Genomic DNA, 18,994 nt, shown 5'->3' on the forward strand with positions numbered 1-18,994 from the left:
TATTTTCTCTCTTGATATATCGATCTCCAGCTGACAAAAATAAGCTGCCGTTTTGAGAAATATACATGTATATATTACTTATAACCATGAATTTCTTTTTTTGCTGCGTCGCACAGAAATGGCTTGTGAATTGATTACTTTAAAGCCATCCATTCCAGTTTGCCCAGCTGTGAATTGGTACCTGGGAATTAACCCCTTCTATCTATTTCTGTCCCCTCTCTGTCTCTCTGTCTGTCTCTCTCTCTCTCTCTCTCTCTCTCTCTCTCTCTCTCTCTCTCTCTCTCTCTCACTCTCTCAACCTACACAACGTTAAAATACCAAGGAGCACGAAGTGGTAACCGATTTTTCTGAAACGCGTTTTTCCTCTCGTAAAGATTATGACATTTTGCTTTTTGAAAACAACAACAAATATACATACATACATATAATAACAAGAGTTTGTAAAAAAAATAATAATAATAATCTAGCTGTTACAATTTGGTATCTTTTAATAGGAGGATAATTTATGACAGGCTCTCATGTCAAGAATATTATATTCCTTATCTGTTACAGGAAGAAGAGGACTTTGTTCTAAATAAAATGAATAGTAATGATAATAGCCTTCCAAAGCAACTTGTGTTATTCTGAAGGAGACAAATTGTTAAAGCTCCTTTTACCCCGAAAGATTAATCCCTGCCCTCTTTTTTCAACAAACGAATCAACCATAATCATTAAACTGACGACCATTTGTAAACTTCCAAACGACCTGCATTAATTTTACCTGTAGAATTAACATCGTATGTCATTACAAATACGCCGCGTTTAACTTACTGTAGACTTACGACCATTTGTCACTTTAATAAAACGAGACACATTTAAAGAACGACTAAACGGCTTTGGGCGTCCATCTGCATTTTCATGTAATGGATTAGGACTTTAATGAGGAGAATTATTCTTGCTTAAAGCATGGGTAAAACATGACTCTGGGGGATATGTATAAATAGCAGTCTATCATGTTGATGAATTGTTACCTGCTCGTGAAAGTCACCGGTTTTTCTAAAGGGGACCAAAGTGGGGGTGAAAAAGGAAGACCGCAGTAAATAGCTTGTATGCGCATTATTCATAAAGTCCACGAGATGAAATACCAGACGTTTGCACAATGGACTTGATAGAATGCAGGTGTGTAATAGATATCCTATGCATAATGCATCGTATAGCTGTCACAGTGCCTCGTAACATCGCAAGGACCACAATCAAATGAACTTAAATGTTTCCGCCATTGTAAATTTATTGTCATGAATATTGCCTATCTGTGATGACTTTATACTACATTAATTATTATTTATGAATAGCATCACAACGTCGGTAATAGGTGTTAGACATTGATGTATATATTAATAATTATACGTGTAGCAAAAAAAAGGTCAAACATGTTAAGAGAGAATTGTCATTTATCGAATTTTCCCATTTCCCCCCTCCACTTACAAGTGATTCTGAAAAGGGCGCGCTTTCACCAAAGCAACAACCTCAACTAGATAAATACATTAAGAATTGGAACTGCATCTTAAACATTTTCATGTATCATCCTTACCATGTTCAGAGCACTTAGGTACATTTTATCCAACCAATAAACTCAACCCACTTGCTTTTCAAAGCCTGTTAACGAAAAATAACACGTGCGTTCATTCATTTATTCATTCACCCGATCTCATGCATGCTCATCGACCGTTACACTTGGTAGACAAAAGGGCGTATCAGTTTTATATTCTGGCGTTGAGAGCATTTAATTAGTTTTTGCTACCCAATCCATATCGTCAGCAGTGGTGTATGCTTTTCTGTACTTCGTGCAAACTTATATCGCAAGAGCCCTGGCTTGGAAATGATCAATGAAGTACATTGTTTGTCATGTCAACATGAACGTGGAAAAAATGGAATTTAGTGGCATGAAGTACAAATTTATCGCACAAATTGAACACGGGTGTAATTCTCCGAAAGTATCCGTAGCAGGAATCCCGGGAAAATATCTACATCGTGTTACAAGATGCTATAATCATGCAAAGGACCTTGTCCAACAATGGCTTGAAAAGCTTTTCTAAGAAAAACATCACAAAACTCGCAAATTTCCCAAAAAACTATTCTTCTTGCTTCCTTTTTAGGAGGTAACCCATTACATTTCAAAGGAATAAAAAGAAGTAGAATGCTAAGAACAAGGAGGAAGAAGAGAGGAAATAATGGGAATTAAAAGACAGTTAAGATCACGAGTGCCAAATGTGAAATGTTTAAAGAGAAAAAAGATAAATATTAATACCCGTCTTAAAAGTACAAATGAATAACGACAAATTATTGCTGTGAATATGTCAAATGTATCTCGAATCGATTATGTCGAAACATGAATAATTCCTTTTCATATTTTCTATCTCTCCCTACCTTCCTGTAACTCTTTCCCTGCTCCCACTCCCCCTCTCTCTCCCTCTCTGTCTCTCTGTCTCTCTCCTCTCTTCCCTGCTCTCCTATTAAAGTGGTCGACAAATGCTTCCACGGAGAAACACAACTTAAATATTGTGCGTGTTTTGAATCAACCTGGTAAACAACATTATGAAAGATGTAAAACAAAATGCATTTTACTTACCATATTAACTTCTGAAATGCTGTTTATTGATACTATCTCGATGTCTATACCTATGTCAATGGCTGGACCTGTCGAAATGAAGAACGAAAAAAGAAGAAAATTTGAAAAGCTGTAGAGCCTATAAGCACATTGGTATTTTTTTTTTTTTATCTCCCCTCCTTGAGAAATTTGACAATGCATCATCAAAGACCAGTCAGTATGAACAAGATTCTCACAACATGTTGCTCGCTCGCTTCGCTCAACCGCTATCATACCATCATGGAATTTATTGTCATGATCGTATGCTACTAACTAAGATGGCATATGCATTAAGGATGACATCGAAATAAGAAATTGAATTGAATTCATGATTATTTAGTATGTACATGTATCAGGATAGGGAATGGACAGTCTGTATTAACTACAAAGCCTGTGTTTGGACCGCCTGTAAGTTCAATGAACCACAAGGATTATTTCTCCCCCTCTCTCTCTCTCTTTCTCCCTCTCTCTCTCTCTCTCTCTCTCTCTCTCTCTCTCTCTCTCTCTCTCTCAAACACACATACATATACACACACTCACATACTCACACTTTCCCCTCGCTTATTCGAATCAATTACAATTCGTAGATGCGTTCATATAACACATGTACTCATTAGTCGATGCGCTATCTATTTCTGTAACCCCGTTAATCTACCGATTCTTTTCCAGACGTCCCCGGCTTACTGGACAGGGATCTAAAGCTTTCAGACAAAACTAATTTAGAACTACATCGGGGCTCAAACAGGCATTATACACCCTACCGAATGGAAATCTGTCAAGCAATTGGCGATTTGACATTTTGTTCCATTATTCGACACGGGTATTGATGGAAATTCATACCGGGTTACGAAGAGCGATCGATGGGAAAGTGCTTTTTAGGGGTGATGCGTTGACCGGGGAAAAATGTAGTCCCTTATTATGATACACTGATAGTTAGGTTCGAATGTTTGCCACATACTTTTATTATATAGCCTATTTCCATATCTAGCACATTCGGACACGAAATTAAGCACGCTCTGTTACTTTACTTGCCTATTTCAAACGGAATAACGAAAGAGGTAATATAGAATTACCGACCTACAAAGCATGAGTTAACAAACTTTAGGAGAGGGTTTTGCACAGAAATGAAATGGGTTTTGAGATGCAGCATAACCATAAACATTGTACATGAAAATAAAAAGATGCACATAAAACATAAAATAGACTGGGAGACTACTTTGGGGATTAATTTTGAGGGATCGACTGTAAGACAGTACTGTTGTTGCATAGTGTGTAGAATTCTTTCTAGGCAAATCGTCTCGATCTATACTAGTAAAAAGGTGGCAAGAGGCCTATCCTTTCTCGCCGTAGGCTTTGGAGGCATTTCAAATAATTTATTAAAACCGTATATTTTTATTAAAGGAGAAGTCCACCATTAAGTTAGTTTTTGACAGAAGCAGACTACATGTAAATGAGAGAAAAGGGACAGTGAAGGTTAAAGCAAAATCCGATTTCTTTTTTTTTAAACAAAGTTATAATTTTGTTTGAAGTTGTCATCAGTGAAACGCGAATTAGCAACAATGTGGCGTACCTGGTGAGGTCCTCTCCAATTTTCTCCGTACAGAACATTTCACAAACTTTCATTTTCTTAGTTATTGATGACGGAGTAGACTTGTTCCGTACAGGGGGGTTTTATGAAACAATTGAATTTTTAAAAGGGTAAATTTAAAGTTATAAATGCTTTATAGTACATAGCAAATGGGAAGGGACTTCGCAAGATACGTCACAGAGTTGCCAACACGTGTTTGATTGATCGCAGCTTCAAATTGTCAGATTTTTCTCAACTTTTGCTGACCTGTTCCTCTCATTTTTCTGCTTCCATTAAAGCCAACTCAATATCAGGGTGGACTTCCCCTTTAAAGATGGCGATGTATAGGTATGCCCCCCCCCCTCCCCCACAGTCTACGAAATAGTGCATAACCATATACCTCGGTGAGTAAGGGAGTCTAGACACACGCTCTCATTCAGGTAGATTAAAGCTTAGGTGACGGTGACAAATATCTCTAGGCTTTCTGTACCAGTGTCTCATCTGGGTAACAGTTCAGTCACACCGGTAGACCGACTCAACACCGATCCCAAACGGTGCAATTCTTGGCGATTAGGTTTGGTACCATTTTTGTTCGGTATGTGATCGGTTCGGTGTTGGTCTCGTTGGTCTCGTTCGGTCTCGTTCGGTGTTGGTCAAGTCAACAAAATTGACTTGGGGCTCTCTTGACGCCTGTGTTATTTCCGTTCCATTAAGACGTGCTCAATGGAATTAAGAGGGAGAGAGAGAGAGGGGGAGAGAGAGGAAGAGAGAGAGAGGAAGAGAGAGAGAGAGGAAGAGAGAGAGAGAGAGAGAGAGAGAGAGAAAGGGGAAAGGGAGATTGAGGGGGAGAGAGAGAGAGAGAGAGGGAGAAAGAGAGAGAAAGAGAGGACGAGAGAGAGATAGATAGAGAGAGAAAGAGCAAGGGAGAGAGCAAGAGAGAGAGAGAGATAGATAGAGAGAGAGCACGAGAGAGAGAGAGAGAGAGAGAGAGAGAGAGAGGGCACAGGTCGAAAATGCAATCAATGTTATATAAATCTATGGCAAATTCTTTAATAAACCAAAGATGTCCATGCAGAAAGCGGGATTTTATGGCACATTATAAGTACTAAATGAGGTATGTGTCGATAGATCCCTCCTTAACATCATAAGGAAAAGACAACTTCAGTCAGTTGGGCATATTATGAAAAGAGAAGTGACAGAAAACATGATACTGACAGGAACAATTGAGGGGGGCAGCGCATTATAATACATGGATAAGTTCTTTTGGTTGACTGGTAAGAGAAGCAACATCACATTACAAAGAACCAGAAATAGAAGGAGATGGAAAGCCTTAATCGCCAATGTCTGGAACAGACAAGGCACCAATCAAGCAGGCAAGCTTTATTTTATTTATTTATTCATTTCCCTTTCATAGGGTGGATGGCCCTTTCAGCACAGCTGATTTTCAAAGGGGTGCACAAACATAAAAATAACAATAAATATACAGTGAATTATACAATAATATGTAAAACGTTGCAAATGCAAGAAGTAAGGCAATGAATATGTACATGTATAGTCAAACAAATAAATATCTAACAGATTAGAGTACAAAACAAACAAGCAATAAGACAGTTGATTGCAGATATTCAACTAGGACGACAACAAGCATACGAGTAAAACTGTAAAACCGATAGCATAACACAAAAAACATCAAGGTAAACATAAGAAGAAAAAAAAAACACAAGACAGGAATAAGAGGATGGGTATAATATTTATCGTGTTTAATCACCAAACAAGGGGAAAAAGAGCTTCAGGTGGTCGTTTAATTATCTTATTTAACTCACTGTCTTAATAACACCTTGAGATACTATTAGTATTACAACAATATTTGATACCCTCGTGTGTGCCCAGCATGAAATTGTCATGTACTTATTAAGAAATGACAGAATCTTTACATGTGGTCTCAGCACTTAGCACTGTCGTTGGATAGAAGGTTGACTCTAAGTGTGACCGTGACAATGAAAAACCCAGTTTTTAGAACCCATCGCAGCGTATAGGTGTGACTTTACATCAGCCTCGTATTCGAGAAATAACGCCAAAAATAAAATGTCTTTGAAGTGGGGAAATTATAAAGGAATGTTTTGATTTTACTTGATGAACAGTAAAAAGTTATGCACACCCAAAGGGCCTCCTACTGTATAGTATTTTGCATTCTCATCTGGTCAAACACAACACATACAATAAATGGAAATGAATTGAAATGATTTTGGACAACTAACGTGTAAGATGAAGGTGATAATTCTAAAACACGTTTGTAGTAACACTCCAGATACGTGTATTTTCAGGCATTCATCAAATACAAAATACACTTAGCCTTAATTGGAGTACTTCAGTTTCTGACAGGATAAAAGAATCCCACTTGTTATAAGTGAAGGAACATGAACATAGCGATGTCAACATTATCACTAGACATAGAACATTGACCCCCCCCCCCCCCACACACACACACATAGTCTCGAAGAGCCCCAAATGTAATAATGTAATTTCTTGAAAAGATCTATACATGTACTTTGATTGTCTGGTTTAGTGCGAGAGCGAGAGAGGAGCTCTTACGTGTTCGTTGCTCTATTGCGACATAAATGTCAATCACCTGTTCAAACTGATGGAACCCGCTATGTGCACGATATCACAGTGGTTGTCAAACAGTTATGCAGTAGTATACCGTGTCAACACGGAAACCTTGCCCCCCCCCCCGCCCTTATCCTTGATTGCAATGGAGCGAGGTATGAATCTACATGTAGTGGCGTATCCATTCAGTGAAGGGCGTACTCGGTGGATACCCCCTACACTTCCCCCTCCTAAAAGCTCTATTAGCATGGTAAGAGAGACGAGAGAGACGGGGGGGGGGCGGGAAAGAGAAAAGAAAATCATATACATGTAGGACCCCTTCCAGATCCCTCAGCTTTTCATTTTTCGTGAAAATTCGTATCTCCCCTCCTATCCTGATAACCCCCCACCCCCCGTAATGCCTGAACCATCGCTATGCCCCTGCTTCTTTTGAATACAATTCTAACCTCATGGGTATACTGTTTGCCAAGTCGAAACTTTAATTTGAAACAAAAAGTGACCTCCATCGATAGTGGACGTAAATGCTATGGAAAATCCATGAATGTAACTTTATTTTGCCATTAGTTGAATTTTTAACCACCAAAAGATAGAATACTCAAGCCTTGATCGACAGGAACGCTGTTCAGATGAAAGGGTTGATTAAACTATCTTTTCAAGGCGAATACGTCTGTATTCGTTACGCGGGACGGTGTCTAGCTTTTAACCCTATTTCAAAGATACATTAACGACAATGCGAGAGCTTTGTTGATGTCAATAAGATTCGCACGCTTTCAAAACTGTAACGTATTTGCTTTTAGGAAACAATTAAACATACTTAGTCAATTGTGAACTGGTGGATGTATAAACATCTACCTTTTATTTGTCAATGACGCATAATCTAGAGGGGGAAAAAAAATCAGTTCTCTTGATTCAATGGACATCATGATGTGTCTTTTTTCAATTTGTATTTTACATGTGTATTATGTGTTTTCTTTGCATTTGTAATTTCTTTGTTTTGAAAGGTCATGATTTTTTTTCAACATTTGTAGATTTTTGTTCAGGCAATTTATTATCGAAGGTCGAGTCCTTTACTCTTTTTCAAAGAAAGCAAATCATATTACATTCAGCATAATCTGCCTCCTTTTAAAGGTCACGGATTGTAAATATTTCATTAAAGGTAGGGGAAAAGTTTAATTCCCCTGTTATTAATGTTACAAATTATAACTAAAGTCTCCATGGCCGCTCGCGCTCAAGGACGTCTTTCGATCGAAATAATGAATAATATGCCTCCACGTGCAAACATTTACTGTGTCAAGGGCAAGTTGGTAGCTCACGCGCGATTACTTGTTTCATTGTTTTTATCGATGCAACTGTAGAAATCAATCATGGCCTAGCAGAATGATTGTTTTAGCAGTTCCAATTGGGTTTTTCTGGCAAGTCCTTTGGGGATATTACAATTTAGGATTTAATCCACGGAAGACTGCTTAATTTCGTGGCGCCTAAGTGGATGCAAATAAAAGGTAGGTTACATTAGAACTTAAATGTAGGGCGAAATGTCTGCAGTCGTCCCTCGGTAATACATCTCATTTCAAGTTGCTTTGGGGGTAAACATTACCCAGTGGTATGTATTGTTCATACCCCAGACAAAAAAAAATGAAAGTCTTTTGAAATATTATGAATTTGTAGAGGCGTATGTAGAGGCGTATTAAGCATGTCAAAAGCAGAAAGTGTGCATGTATATCCAAGTTGGGGAGCAGAGAACAAAAAGTAGAACTTTAAATATCAAGGCTGAACCGCGCCCTCATACACTACATATTAATGTTTGTGGCTTTCCGGCTAGTTTTTGAGAATGTATAGCCTCGAGAGAGATACATGTACGCCTGTTTATATTCAATTAAAATGTTTCAATGTTCGTTTTCTTTCCTCTTCAGATTTGCAACTGCATAGCCTAAAGTCACACGCATGTCTTTATACCACTTTTTCTCAGTATGATTGCAATTGTACTCTGTTATAATTGCCCCTACTTTAAAGAAAATAAAACGTATTTCGTAAAAGATATTGATATTTAATTTTGAGTGTTTCATAAGCTTTCATCCACCTATACGAAGATTCACAGGAGTGCGGCGGAATAAGCCCCCACAGTGCTTTCTCTAGCAGCAGCTAAGAGGTTGTCAAATTGACGCGGCCATTTCAGTGTGAAAACAGTAACGTGGAAAGTATTAGTGGAGACCTCGGATGCTCCAATAACTACTTATTGGGGGTTGGGTGGAGCATGCCAAAATCCGTTATGGCACTAACGTGTGTTCGGCAGCCCATAAACGTTTAGCCCCAGTCTTGTTTTATTTTTTGTTTGTTTGGCCGGTTGTTGTTGTTGTTTTTTTTAAATTTTATTCATGGATATGGCCTTACATTAAATGAATATGACGACAATGTTTGTAAAGAGATAAACTATTATGATAATTATTATGATGATTATCTATCATACAATGAGATTCGATAGTTATGGTATTCTCTTAATAAGTGAAGGTATGAAAATTCGTTTTCCCTTAAAGTCGTTAAGGTCAGATTATTTAATAATAACTCGTCATGTTTGGAGAAAAAGAAAAAATGGAAGAAATTTCAGAATAACATTTATTTTATCTTTAAAAAGTTTTTAGTTTTATGTTCTTACGCCAATTCTTAGTAATAGTAGCCTTTACTTTTAAAGCATATTTTGTTACGTGGATTGGCGAGATACAATGACGCAAATAATTTGATCCCCTCGAAATTTGATATGATCGAAAAAACATTCACAAGAATTAATGTGAATGTGTGATAATTGCAGAACAATTCCAAATCAATTTTGGAAAAAGACATAAAAGATACAAAATAATTGCACAGAAAATTGACGAAAATAAGCACGCGTTATTAATATCGCAGACGCTCTAACTCATCAAAATATAATCATGTTCGGTGAGGGAGACTTTTTTCTCCGTCTCGGGTTACCTCTGATACCACAGAAATAGAAGTAAAAGTGGTGCATGCATTGCAAGAGAGTAGCAATTGACAGACACGCCCCGATTTCCGGTCTACTTTTGGAGATCGAATTACAGAGGGATAGACGCACTGCTGAAAACAAGCGACGGGGCTTGGAATACATGTAGCATAGCGCCTGGATTTCGTATTATGCACTTTGAAAAGGAAGCCAAACTTTGAAGCCTATATGATTACATCAGTTAGTGCCACGGTGTTCACTGTTTGCTAAATTTGTGCTCATATTTTTTCCTGCATGTACATGTACCAGAACTATATACAACATAAACAAAACTACATGGCAATTAAGGTTATGGATGATTGTTTCCATTCACTCGATGTAATTCTAAACTCTTTGTATATTTTGTCTACTTTCTATCAGGCGTTCACCTTGTGTGGCTATTTATATAGTGTTACAATTCTAGAAAACATACCGATTGGAAAAGAATAATGAAGCTAATTGAAGATATTAAACTTGTTTTCCTTTTTCATATTCGGTACGATCTCGCAGTGGTCCAAATCATTCAGAAAATAAAAAAGGAGGCGGAAACCCGAAAAGCAAGGCTTGTTGGGAACTCCCCTTGTACATACATGAGACAAGTTACCATAAGAACATCGTTGTATGGATACGTTTCTTGCATCTTATATAAGGAATCGATTGGATCACAAAAAATAGGAAGACAAGAACTGTAAAGTAATGAAGGCATTTAATAGAGGATTAGTTAATTTGAATAACATGTTACGTACATGTAGCTTGTGTATATCGTTCTAAGCCTTCTATACTAAGAAGTGTCTACGATGTAGATTAGAATCGAAGTTTTTATAATTGAATCACCAAATGTAGGTTGGAGTCGAGCTAACGGTTTTCGATGTTGATATGCCCTTTTGTGTATAGAGTTTCAATTTCGTATCAATATATTCATCTTGATGACATACATTAGTTTGTACAAGAAAATAGTTTGCGGAAATGGAGATCAAATTGTATAAAAATAACATTTGACAAAAGCCAATGTAAAGCACATTGCAGCATTCCCAAATGATATCCCTTAGGCCTGCGTGAAATTTTCCAAAGGGTTTGGGATAATGTCCAGGTGCCTCGGTCACATATATTATATGTTGTTGGTCGATATGTATGTCTGTTTGTTAAATTTGTTATAAATTTTGTTTTAAAGGTCTTAGAAAGATGTATATATAATATATATATATATATATATATATATATATATGCTGGATAACGTTGATACGTAAATGTATGAACTGGGAATCTAAAGTCTCTTTTAGTAATGTTCAAAATATTTTGAGAAAAATTGCTCCTTGTGTCTGCAAATGGCGAACACTATCTCAAACCATAGTGAACCCTATCTGGTAAGACAAATTTTTAGATATTCAAGAAAATGTTATAAAGTTGATATTAAACAAATGAATATGTTTTCATTGTGCAATTTAACTGTAAAGACCCAAACCCAACTGTTTTGTATGAAGCTGTTCTTAAAAATTACCATCATTGAATTCGGATCTATTCATTTATATACAGTGTAAACATAAAATGGACGAGTATAGTAATTGCTAAAGTATGAGTGACCTGAACATTCCCAGTTACAATATATAATTTAAGAAATAGAAGGTAAGTAGACCACTATGTTCTATTCGCATTGTTGTAAACTAGTTTCTATTTGAGAGACCCAATTCTAAATTGCAAAGTTTAATATTTGATGTGAAGCTAACGCTCTCACCCGCAATGGAGTGCATAATTGAAATAAGTCGAATTGTATACGCTCTGGGTATGTATTGACTCTATATTCAATTTGATCAAACACCAATCGTTCGAGCAATTCATGAGAATGAAACGTTACTGCAATTAAATAATAAAAGAACAAATTAACAGCAATGCAATGTATTTCATTGATGAATAGAACCACTTAACTCAGCTACTTTTCAATGATAGGAATAGCTAATTGAAATAAGAAATGTAAGTGCCACAAAGTATTTTTCTTAAAATATCAAGACAAATTTACACGTTGATGGAAAACAAACACAAACGGGAAATATTCATAAGTTGATGGGGTTTAATTCATTTTACCTGACTACCAAGAATGCAATTGTATGTTTGCATTAAAGTAAGCGACCAAGGGACGCGCGACCACTGCTCTGCCACTGAGCCATCGCACCTCCCCCACCGTAGCCTTTAACAGTCTTAATGTTAATTATGTTTTAAAAAGTATCATTAATTCTGTGCTATAAGTATAATTCATGTGTTTTTCTTTGTAAGCAATACAATCATGTGTTTTTTATGTAAGTATTGTTCAACTAATAAATGATGGGGGAGGGGGAGGTGTAAATATACATGTATATACAATGACGTGGTGGTATTAGAAACTTCTCAATACTAGACTCAAGAATAGTAACAAGACTTGTGATAACACAATATATCGTATCGTATAGCCAATGAAATTAAGAATCGAAATGGAGGAAAAAACTGGGCGGGAGGGGGGGGGGGGGGGGGTATGATGATAATAAGGAGTGAACAAAAACAGAAACATTGGAGAGGTATCTATAGCCTGATTCCATACGACCTACTTTCAAAGAACCTATTATCTTTACAAAAAGTTTCAGGTGTCTGCATACTATTACACACTTGACATGAAATGGAACGTATTTTCTTCTTCTAAAAGGGCAATTACAAGTAGTGCGACCTGTCTTCGATGACCCCACCATGATGCACACTTCACGATCAACGATACATATACATAGACACAACCTTGGGAGACCCATTAAGCGCTTATGATCCAAATCGATTGGCCTCTTAGATCATTAAATAAAATAATAAGGATCCCACATTATATTGGATAATAATTAGTCATAACAGTCACGTGTCAAAGTCCCGCCCATCATTGATTAGTAATTTTCTTGCAAGACTGAACGGTGGCGTGTCGTCTGTCCTATGTAATGTCTTAAAGATAAAGTTGAGTCAGTCTGGTCATGCGATTGCATTGTGAAAGAAACGTTGTGGAATCGATCAGAAAAGTTGATCATGAAGCATATAAGTATATATTGGTGTGTACTGCAAGGTTCTGGGATCATCAAAATGATAAGATATGTGGCCTAATCTTTGTAAAGTAACTGTACACAGAAATATGTATATGGGACTACACAAGCATGTGGCATAACAATCGGGCTTCATTTTTAAGCTGTTATTTGTCATATTTATAATATGAAGGCATTTGAAGAGCCATGCTTTTCAGGAAACGTTATCTGATGTTCTTCCACCCTTGCATAATAACAATGATAACGCTCACAATTTATTTTTCACTCTCCCCAGAACTCAACCTTCTCTTTAAACAGAACGGTGAGTTCTATTAAAGCCGACAAATAATTTATGAGATTTCTTATTCTTTGTATAGTGGTTTGGAAGAAAGACATAACAGAAATGTCCCCTGAAAAGAATTGCTCTTAAGATGTCCTTCAAGATATGATAAGAAGCAGCTGAAGTGTTTGTACCACATAATCATTTAAAATATGGGTGTAGTCCCATATACACATTTGTGTGTGGTATGCAAGTACTCTTCATCAGGACGGGGTCAACTACTATTGATTAGATGATTACAAAACCTTACAGTTTACTATCAGCCTTTCTAAATTGCTTTCAGACAGTTTTCTTTTACAATCTCATTCCATGACTAAATTTAATGCAGACGAGTGGAAATCTACCTTTTAAGACACATACTATTTAGTGGTCACGTAACTTCTTATTTTAGTAGAATGCACTTCGGTTAAAAGCGGAATCCACTCCACATTAATTGGAATAACCTTCTACCAACCTTAGAATTTTAGAACATAGTAGGCAAGCTATTCTTGCATGCCTAACATTTGTGTAACATGCATGTTCTTATTTGTTCTTTTCTGCTGTTCTTGTGGTCGCTTTTCCTTTCGTTTTCCTCTTCCCATTCTCTCATATTTCATGCAAATGTTTATTTTACATGCTCATTATACATGTGTGTGTGTTTATGTGCTGTGCAAATGTGTTTTTATATCGCTTCACGGCCTCGGGATCGAACAGTTATTTCATCTTAAAGTCATATCAATGCCAAATCCGTCATGAATTACACATTTATCAACGATGTGTATACTTGGGACACGCCGTAGCAAAATTTCGAAGGAAAGTATTGCTCCATGTAATAAATTCAGAAATAAAAAGCAGCGCCCTCTTCACTCGCATTTTATCTTTTGAATGCCTTGAATATATACCAAATAAAAAATTGTATCTGCACAAAATCTGCAATATCATGTTAGGTTGGTACTAAAATGATGTTTCACATGCTTTAAGGGTAAATGCATTGTCAAATCGTATACCAAATCGAAGAGGATAATTAAAGTATCAAGACAAAATAGTATATACTGTATACATGTAGGAAAAGAAGTCATGGTATAGTAAATAGAAGTATAGTATTAGTAGTATTAGTAGTGCATATTTAACAGTAGTAGTATTAGTAGGAGTAGTAGTGGTAGTAGTAGTAGTAGTAGTAGTAGCAGTAGTAGTAGTAACAATCATAGTAATAATAGTAGTAGTAGTAGTAGTAGTAGTAGTAGTAGTAGTAGTAAAAGCCTCGGGCAATAGCTCGATTTTAACCTTCCCTTGAGCGTATAAAAACAACTATGTCTCTCAAAGCAGTCATTAATACTATAATAGTAGTACACGTAATAGAAATAGTAATAGTAGTAGTAGTAGTGGTAGTAGTAGTAGTAGTAGTAGTAGTAGTAGTAGTAGGCCTAGTAGTAGTAGCAGTCGCCGTTATTATAAATCCAAGTACTTGTATGATCGATATATGTTAAAGCAGCAGTTTCCAAAGCTGCATGGTCGAAATGATTTCATTCCATTCGATACCATGATTATTACCATGTGTATAATCACCATCCATTCTAAAATGCATCACACCGTTTTGTATTATCCCATAAACAAAATTATATTCCATTTTAAATAGAAATGAACATAGATTGATGTCCCTTGATTCATATCATTTACATAAATCACCACATTTGAGGAAATGTCTGGCTCAACCATTTAGAGTGTCATGGGAATGATAACGATCCATGAGAGGTTGTAGTCACGTCGTTTTCGCTGTTTTAGGAACGAAAATTGCTGTTAAATCAATTAACTTGCAAACAACCAGCATCAGCAAGTATATTCTAAATTAAATATCTGTTATTTTTTATGTTGTTAGTTTTACTTGTTTTACCCTGGTGATTTGATCATGTCAATGCGCACAGTATGTACCCTCACGTGTTTCGTTATGAGTCTAGCAGATAGTGTATTCTAAATAGCTGAGAAACAACATAGTTAAAATAAAAAGACAATTAGATTAGAGAACAGAGAACCGTTAAATGTGAAAATCCATAATTTGAGCATTACCGTGTTTACAAAACTCACATTGGACTCCAGGCACGCGAAGTCTCGCGTTACAAAATGTATGATTGTTTGTTCAAGAGATATTAACTTGGGATATTCCATTACGTTGGTATTTTTAGCGAAACATAAGCCTCTATAAAATATGAACCCTCTTATCCTATCAAGGACGTGATTTCGCAAGGAATAATCTTAATCACCAACCATTCTTCAAATTGGCAACATTGTATTATGTAATATGTATGTATTGTACTGCTGGTATTGCTGTATTCATTAATCCAAGTTAAAGATATTTATCTGAACTGAAAACGCATGAAAGGACATGAATATCAAGCTAACCATAAAATGCTATAAAATAATACAGTTTTGCGAGTGCATTAGTAAATATGCACTGCACGCAGGTTAAGTCACAGTAGGATAATTAACAAGACTTGTCGAGTTCATTTTCCATGTCATTGTGACTTAACCAAGTGCAGTGCATATCACAAATGCTTGAGCTAAAATAATATATTATTTGTTTTATAAGATGGGTAATTGTTGACCCATCTTATAAAACAAATAATATATACGAATATAAAGTCGAGAAACTGACAGTTGCTATCACCAAAATGCACTCGCCGTGCACATGGTGAACATTAATGCACGCACACGTGATCTATTTCGTCGCTTCTTATTGGCTACATTCTTGAACCCATTTTATAATAGATGGTATGGCATAACAAGAAAATAACACAAAATAAATAAATAACATTCGAGACATCTAATTCAATTCAGTAATAGTATTGGACATCTACAGTAGATGTTTACACATTAAGGGAAATATTACCTAATTGCTTTTCTGTTCATATATCTAGTGTTGTTTGATTGTTGATGTTTGTTGATGTTTGTTTGTTTATTTGTTGTTGTTGTTGTTGTTGAGCTATGAACAAAATCACAAAATAATGTAACCTTATTCTTATTGCAAATGAGAAAGCAGTTAAACACAATAGCAACAATAGTAACTATAGTAATTATAGTAATAACAACAATATTAATCGTAGTAATATTAATGATATTGAAAATAATTTTACAATAATAATAACAGTAATGATAATAATTACGATAATTATGATAATAATGATACTACTAATAAAGATACAATGACAATGATACAAAAACAACAAAACTGACGATAAAAATAGTGAAACTATGGACAAAGATTGAGCTACAAATTTATTATGTAAGCATCGTGGAAACATTATCTAGAATATCTTGATGGCAATGCCATACTCGTTATAGGTCGATTTATTACCATACATGTTGATGTTTTTACTGCCACAATGTTTTATGTATGTACCATAGTGGTGTATCACAGTAACTATCCTTTTAATGGGTGTGTTTCTTTTTTATCATACTGTATTTGTATTACTAGGAATGTAATGATAATGATGATTCCATTGCTTTGTGACGTAATAGTAATCATATATAATTGAAATGTTTAGTAAAATGCATGGGATTTTCATTCGTTGTACCATTAAATGTGTAATACATGCCCTCTACAGATGCATAATATGCTATTTTGTTATAATTGGAAATGTTTTCATATTATGCATGGAAAACGTGATTCAGTTTAGGACCCATTGAATTACGATAGATATTTAACAACAAACACCAGCAATAAAATCTAAGAGTAATCTCCTGTGGAAAAAACATCAACTCTGTTTTAAACTTGATAAAAAGAATGAAGATCACATAATATTAAACGAATAGACGGGGCCCCTACTTCCCACTCAACGCATTTCTTCAAACGTATCTTCGCATAGACCCACACAGTATCCGTATTGTAATTACATGTTTGTGTAGCAACATTACAATACAGAGGTACATGTATACAGGTAAATGTATACGACATACAGAGGGTAACAGTCATGTGGGTTATTTCGGGGTTATTTTGGGGTTACCGGTAAATGATGGTTGGGGTGGCTTGCGTGGAAGTTAACAAAACAGACAAACAGAAAGAAAACAAACGTTAGCATAGCTAGACATTGTGCTTTAAGGAAAAGCAAAGCACCTGCACGACACGACTTGCATTATTTATGCCTCAAGACTCAGACAGAGGGCCGGAGAGCTTTCATTAGAAATTCTTCAGGAGACAAAACGCCTCGCTAACACCATCCCTCTACCCCTACTTGTCTTACATGGTAAACATTGGTTAGATCAATACTGGCAGATCCTGCCATGTTAGTCCTACCTCCAAATCTGGGCCGCAATCTGATATCATAGTCTTCCAGCATGTCCTTAATGGCGGCTGTTATGTTCGCTATTCGCCGACTATTGTCCATTTTCCGCGCCTCGAGTTCTCTGTGCAATAGGAGGTTGAAAACAAACAAGCATGGGTTATATTTTTCCCTATACAGACAGTTTGCAAGGCACATGTGACTACTTATGCACCCGAACGTGCAGAATATGATATCTTCTCAATCCATCTTTACAATTATAAACATTATTTTTGTGCGTTCACTCTTTAAGTCGACCTTATATACCATGTATATCAACGGGGGAGTAGCCCGTCGCTCATGAGATCTTACCCCGATGTAAACATACTGCAGCAAAAAGTAGAAATCATTCAATCATATCCTTACCTACATTGCACTAATCCCGAGCCCATTCGAAGCGTAAGAAACAAAAGCAACGGCGATATCAGAACCAAAAGCAGGGTCATATTTATCCGGATGATAATCACAAGCAAATATCCAATGTCGGCCTCTTTATGTTGCGAAGATTTGTATCCACACTGCACCTGTACGTTCCCAATCTCCGAGCGCCATCAAGAAAAAAAAAATGATAAAAGACGTTGAGTACGTATATGTCGCGGGGAAGGGACGGCGATGAGTTGATGGGCCACCGGCGTATTCGCGATGCGGCATTCATAACACAGTGCTAAACTTACGTTACTTACGACACTACTCGATAAAACCTATTGCTGCCAGGCGACATCGGACTGTCTCTAATACGCATGCGCTCATCGTAGCCTGCACAAATTCGCATTCCCGCTCTTGACAGCCGGCGAAGAGCCCACAAGCTGCATATCCTTTCCTTCTCTCTCTCTCTCTCTCTCTTTCTCTCTTTCTCTCCCGTTCTCTCTCCTCTTTATCCTTTTCCCCTAACACCGACTCAAAATAAAGGATATAATTTTGTAACAGGGGAGCTGCAATGGCCTTGCAGTGATGCTTGATGTAACATTATTCTTGTTCATTATAGCTGTATTTTTTGCTGTTGGAGGCATGTCTTAATTTCCGTTATAGAATTGCGACGCAGATGCTTCGTCAAATGATGGTAAATTAAAGAAAAACAAGTCATGTACCGTCTTTTGGGGATACACCCACGTGGTGTGATGGTACGGATCGGCAGGGCAGAAATAAACCAATGGATTCTGACCGACTTGAGAGAGGGGGTAATAGAGTATTTGCAAGAATGTTGGAAGTTATTTGGCGCTTGACTTGACATGAAGTTTTTGTTTGCGTTTAAAAAGAGGATGGGAAGCGTGAAGATTAAAAAGATATATTCATGTGATTGCATAATCCACTCTTGTACATGAAGACCTAGAGAGAAACTTAAGGCACTTGCCTACAAACAACCTTCGAATTAAAACAAAATCAAAATAAGAGAGGAAATAAGAAAGATTCGAGGAATAAAATGGGAAGTAGCCCCCCCCCCCTCCTCTCTCGACTATTATTTTTCAATAGGAGGGAGGGAGGGGGATAAATATATATGTTTCGATGCCCCGCTCCTTCACATTTCGTCAACCTACCAAGGCCGTCTC

The 18,994-nt window shown here is 36.7% G+C and overlaps 1 protein-coding gene across 2 annotated transcripts in view; it reads right to left on the bottom strand.

Annotated features, from left to right (window-relative positions):
• LOC578555 (gamma-aminobutyric acid receptor subunit beta-2-like) overlaps window positions 1–18,127 on the bottom strand; it is a 65,125-nt gene extending 46,998 nt beyond the window's left edge. For both annotated transcript variants that reach the window (XM_030980873.1, XM_011667420.2), the window contains exons 1-3: window positions 17,814–18,127; window positions 17,423–17,532; window positions 2,609–2,676 (exon numbers count right to left, since the gene is read on the bottom strand). In XM_030980873.1, coding sequence (XP_030836733.1) covers window positions 2,609–2,676; window positions 17,423–17,532; window positions 17,814–17,893 — 258 coding nt within the window. In that variant the 5' untranslated portion in view covers window positions 17,894–18,127. The remainder of the gene's footprint in view (window positions 1–2,608; window positions 2,677–17,422; window positions 17,533–17,813) is intronic.
• Window positions 18,128–18,994: the final 867 nt, after the last annotated feature.

This window comes from Strongylocentrotus purpuratus, unplaced genomic scaffold (genome assembly GCF_000002235.5).
Source record: "Strongylocentrotus purpuratus isolate Spur 01 unplaced genomic scaffold, Spur_5.0 spur5_scaffold_11, whole genome shotgun sequence".
In the NCBI taxonomy this organism is placed as follows: Eukaryota; Metazoa; Echinodermata; class Echinoidea; order Camarodonta; family Strongylocentrotidae; genus Strongylocentrotus; species Strongylocentrotus purpuratus.